The following is a 5,169-nucleotide window of genomic DNA, read 5'->3' as shown; positions in this document are numbered from 1 at the left end:
CAGGTATGATTTTAACAGGTTTGCAAAAGACATTCCTATCACTCAGGAAATTCAAAGGGTTTTAGGAGCTCTGTGCCAGGAATTGAAGACAAAGACCAAATATATTTCTTATACCATAATTAGTCTATCTGAGACCAGGCACACAGAAATGAGGAAAGGAGTTACTTGGAAGAAATTCTCAAAGGAAAGAACCCACAGGACTTGGTAGCGCTGTGGATCCTGGAGAAGCACTCCAGGAGTTAAACAGCTTAGGTTTTCATTGCTGTTCTGCCACTTAACACCCCCATGCTTCCAGGAATTTGAGCTCAGGTTTGCAGAAAGGAGGCGCCTAGGAGCATGGTGGTCACAGCGGCCTCCCTCAACCGAGACTGCAAGCGGCTGCCCGCCTACACTCGGCCCACAAGGTACGTCAAGGTCAGGACCCGATCGGGGGCGGGATTGGAGGCGGGATCCGGGGCGGGGTCCAGGTGGAGCCCTGCTCACTCCGCCTCCGCGGCGTTGTCCAGGCTCCCCGCCTCAGCGTCAAACAGCTGCTGTTGACAGAGGAAGAGGAAGGGGTGGAGCTGTTTTGCGGCTGTCAGCTGAGCTGTCAGCCGACAGCAACCAGGCTAATCAGGTATCCCTAGCGCCGTCCTGCGCCTTGAGGACAGCCAGGTTCTAGACCCGCGGGGCCGGGACAGGCGGACCAGCCTAGTCTTGGAAGCCGGACAATGTCCCGCCACGGAGTAACTGCAAGCCGGAGCCACCCCAGGTCAGGCCCGGAGCAGGGATCAAACAGGTCCTGGGGGGTCCCCAGCCTGGGGCTCCTGTGGATGGCGCTGGCGCTGGCCCTGCCAGACTCCCTGGTTCTCTGGACCCCCGCTGGGGCCCACCCTCTTCCTGCCCAAGGACATCCCGCCATTTTCAGTCGCACAGTGCTCCAGCTCCAGAATACCTTTGGGTTGTGGAACCTCTCTTGCCCAGCCTGCAAAGGCCTATTCACCGCCATTGACTTTGGACTGCAGGTGAGTACTAAAGGGGCTGAGATGAAGCTACCGAAGTGGAGCTACAGGGTGGGGGCTGGGGTCCCAAATAGCATGCCTGATGGAGAGGCTGGCATCCACAAGCCTTTACTGAATTTGATCTCCTTTAGGCACACCCGTGGCTACACGCCACCGCTGTCTCCAGTGTGACCTTGTGAAGTAAGGAAAGACTGAAAATTTTATGCTAAGCACCGTGCTAGCCATTTTATATAGGCTAAATTAATCCGGTGAGCTAGTTTCATTACAGCTGTTATCTAAATTTTACAAAGGAATAGTCCCAGAAAGGTGAAGTCCAAGGGCAGACAGCTAGCAAGGGGGAGGCTGGGACTCCCACCTGCCTGACTGAATCCCCTCTGTCTTACACTTGGCATCTCCAGCCCTGAGCACCTGGTACTTAGCTATTTGAATCAAGTCAAAGGGACTTGACTTAAGAACTACCCAGGGGAGTGGGACTAGATGGGGCTGCCTTGACCCTGATAGGGTTATGATGAGTGCTAGTTGGTCGATGAGCTTTGTGGAGCCCCCCAGGCAGATGAGGTCCTGCCCCTGTGTGTCCCCAACCCTGGACAGTCTGTCATTATGCCCAACCCAAATTTCAGGGCACATTGCAGACAGTACCTGAGAAAGCCAGCTGGGCAAGCAAGGACTGAAATGCCACTAGCCATGGAACTGAAGAGAAAGTACTGGCCTGGTGCTACCTGAGTCAGAGGACAGTATCTATGGGAGGCAGGGAGTGCACTGAGGTCTCTTCACCTTGGTGGCGCTGAGTCCAGCCCAGCCCTTGTTTGGATATGGAGGCCCAAAGGGTGGTAGCCGTGGGATGGCCTGGTCCCTGTGCTGTGTCTCTGACCTCTCACCACTGGGTCTTCCCACCACAGAAGGAGCCCAATGTGGCCCGGGTGGGCTCTCTGGCCATCAAGCTGTGCAAGCTGCTGAAGATAGCACCACCCACTGTGTGCCAGTCAGCTGTCCAGCTCTTTGAGGATGACATGGTCGAGGTGTGGAGACGCTCAGTACTGAGCCCATCTGAGGCCTGTGGACTGCTCCTGGGTTCCACCTGTGGGCGCTGGGACATTTTCTCATCTTGGAATGTCTCTTTGCCTGCTGTGCCGAAGCCGTCCCCCCAGCCACCCAAACCCCCAGCCCCCGGTGCCCCTGTCAGCCGCATCCTCTTCCTCACTGACCTGCACTGGGACAGGGACTACCTGGAGGGCACAGACCCTGACTGTGAGGACCCACTGTGTTGCCGCCGGGGTTCTGGCCTGCCACCCCCCTCCCGCCCAGGTGCTGGATACTGGGGCGAGTACAGCAAGTGTGACCTGCCCCTGCGGACTCTGGAGAGCCTGTTGAGTGGGCTGGGCCCTGCTGGACCTTTTGATATGGTGTACTGGACGGGAGACATCCCCGCCCATAATGTGTGGCACCAGTCTCGTCAGGACCAGCTGCGGGCCCTGAACACTGTCACAGCCCTTGTGAAGAAGTACTTGGGTCCAGTGCCTGTGTACCCTGCTGTGGGCAATCATGAGAGCACACCTGTCAATGGCTTCCCTCCCCCCTTTATAGAGGGCAACCACTCTTCCCGTTGGCTCTATGAGGCGATGGCCCAGGCGTGGGAGCCCTGGCTGCCTGCTGAAGCCCTTCACACCCTCAGGTATTTGAGGTCCACGGAAACCTAGGAAGGGAAAAGAAAGGTGGATGAAAGTGAAGGGAGCAGGGAACCTGGGCATTATCTGTGACTGCTATAGCAGGAGTCCTCAGCTCTCCTCGTGACCTTCCCTAATCTGATTCCACCTTCCCTTTCCACACTAACTTCCAGCCACCCTCCTTCACAGGGCTGGCAGCATACCCTCTCCATCCTAGTCTGTATGTTCGCTTGTGCTGGCCTTCTCTAGAATGGTTTTCCCTCCTGTTTAACATCCCCCCTTTTCCCAACTTACCCAGGCCCACATCATCTTCCCCAAGTGCATTTGCTTCCCATTCTAGCTCACTTTTCTCTTTGCCCTGAACTTCTAGAGCCCTTTGCCCTCTGAACTGCTCTCCTCAGTCACTTGGGCCCTATTATCAGTGCTGCTTGGTCTTCAGCTAGAATGTGAGCTCCTTGAGGGTAGGGATGATGTGCTGTATCACATCACAGAATGTGCTTCTGTCCTCCACCCAAATGCCTAGCACAGGACTGGGCATGCAGGACCAGGATTTTGAGCGAGTGTTGACCCCTTATGTTCGCTTTGTTTCAGAATTGGGGGGTTCTATGCCCTTTCCCCACGCCCCGGCCTCCGTCTCATCTCTCTCAATATGAATTTTTGTTCCCGTGAGAACTTCTGGCTCTTGATCAACTCCACAGATCCTGCTGGACAGCTCCAGTGGCTGGTGGGGGAGCTCCAGGCTGCTGAGGATCGAGGAGACAAGGTGAGGGAGAGCGGTGGAAGCATGGTGGTGTAGGTGCTGGGGGTGGGGAGCAGCTGGCTCTTCCCAGCAGACCCCTATCTGGAGACTCCACCTGACTTTTTGGTGCTCCCAACAGAGTTCTCTGGGGATTCAGCTCACTATCCCCCTTAGAGGTCCTTTCGTTCACTCCCCCTCTTTCTGGTCAGGAATGCCAGCCAGTAAACGAAAGATGAGTACCAACTATGCTGGCCAGGGCTGCCCGGACTCCTCCTTGCCCTGATAACCACCGTTACCTCTCCCCGCAGGTGCATATAATTGGCCACATTCCCCCAGGACACTGCCTGAAGAGCTGGAGCTGGAATTATTACCGAATTGTAGCCAGGTAGGACGGAGGTGGGAGTGGGGACTTAGAGTCTGAAGATTGAAATTCCCTTGAGCTCTCCCTGCTGCCCCATCAGGGGGAGAGGCTACTTACTTAAATAGGGTGGAGAAAAAAGCATCCTATTTCTCCCGCTCCCTGGAATCTTCAGAATATGATTTGTGTCTTCTGGCCAGGTATGAGAACACCGTGGCCGGTCAGTTCTTTGGCCATACCCATGTGGATGAGTTTGAAGTCTTCTATGACGAGGAGACCCTGAGCCGTCCGGTATCTGTAGCCTTCCTGGCGCCCAGTGCCACCACCTACATCAGCCTTAATCCTGGTGAGGCGATGGCAGTTACTGGAATAGGGGAAGTTGGTGGAAAAGAACGGGGTGGGGTCGGAGCCCAGGCCAGCAAGGCGCGGGATGTGAGGCCCCTCCCTGGAGTTGCCTTCGCTCCTTCTCTCTCTAGCCAAGCCCTTCCTCTTTGCAGGTTATCGGGTCTACCAAATAGATGGCAACTACTCCGGGAGCTCTCATGTGGTCCTGGACCACGAGACCTACATTCTGAACCTGACGCAGGCGAACGAGCCGGGAGCCACTCCGCACTGGCATCTCCTCTATAGGGCTCGAGAAACCTACGGGCTGCCCAACGCGCTGCCTGCCGCCTGGCACGACCTGGTGTACCGCATGCGTGGCGACACGCGGCTATTCCAGACCTTCTGGTTTCTCTACCATAAGGGCCACCCGCCCTCCGAGCCCTGTGGCACGCCCTGCCGCCTCGCTACTCTGTGCGCACAGCTCTCCGCCCGCTCCGACAGCCCTGCTCTGTGTCGCCACCTGGTGCCGGACCCAAGCCTCTCTGATGTCCAGAGCCTGCGGCCGCGGCCACCATTCTGCTAGCACCCCGAGTTGGGAAAGAGAGTCTTAGGAAAGGAGCAAAAACTCCAGAAGGCCACTGTGGTGAGAAGAACGTGGGTGGAAGAGCCTATCCTGGGCCCCAAGTGCACAGGAGAAACAGCACCTTCTTTTCCTGGTGCTGGTTTGGCAAGACATGGAGGGGAGTTGGCAGCTCTGTCTGAACCCAGCATCTAGCCTACTCCAGGGCTGTTGTCTTTTCACAGACATGGAGCAGAGGTCTCAGTTGGCATTGCCCTGGACAGACCAGACAGGAGCTGTCGCCCCAGGCCCGTGCTGGCCAGCCAGGAACATTATTGCTGCTGCTGCCTGACTGCCAGGCTGTTAAAATAAAGATAAAAGACTTGAACTCCAGACCTCTCTGTGGCTATTCCAATTTCTTCTTTCAAGGCAGGCAGGGCAAGGGGCCTTGGGAACAAGAGCCCAACTGAGGGGTCAGGGTAATGGGGGTGATGGCGTGGTGCAGGCACAGGACGGCACACAGC

The 5,169-nt window shown here is 56.4% G+C and overlaps 1 protein-coding gene across 1 annotated transcript; it reads left to right on the top strand.

The window, feature by feature from the left end:
* The first annotated feature begins 518 nt into the window (after positions 1-518).
* SMPD1 (sphingomyelin phosphodiesterase 1) lies at positions 519-5,038 on the top strand. The gene is made up of 6 exons (XM_033121393.1): positions 519-1,004; positions 1,901-2,673; positions 3,257-3,428; positions 3,713-3,789; positions 3,963-4,108; positions 4,260-5,038. Exons 1-6 carry the CDS (start codon positions 711-713, stop codon positions 4,667-4,669), a joined length of 1,872 nt encoding a protein of 623 aa, XP_032977284.1. The 5' UTR covers positions 519-710; the 3' UTR covers positions 4,670-5,038.
* Positions 5,039-5,169: the final 131 nt, after the last annotated feature.

This window comes from Rhinolophus ferrumequinum, chromosome 11 (assembly GCF_004115265.2).
Source record: "Rhinolophus ferrumequinum isolate MPI-CBG mRhiFer1 chromosome 11, mRhiFer1_v1.p, whole genome shotgun sequence".
NCBI lineage: Eukaryota > Metazoa > Chordata > Mammalia > Chiroptera > Rhinolophidae > Rhinolophus > Rhinolophus ferrumequinum.
Note: the sequence above shows the minus strand (reverse complement) of the source record. Positions and strands in the feature narration are given on the sequence as shown.

Bases quoted from the DNA above. Each gene is read 5' to 3' on its own strand.
- SMPD1 (XM_033121393.1), top strand. From the start codon at position 711: ATGTCCCGCCACGGAGTAACTGCAAGCCGGAGCCACCCCAGGTCAGGC. The intron at 3,790-3,962 runs GTAGGACGGAGG...TCTTCTGGCCAG, and splicing joins TATTACCGAATTGTAGCCAG to GTATGAGAACACCGTGGCCG. The intron at 4,109-4,259 runs GTGAGGCGATGG...TCCTCTTTGCAG, and splicing joins CTACATCAGCCTTAATCCTG to GTTATCGGGTCTACCAAATA.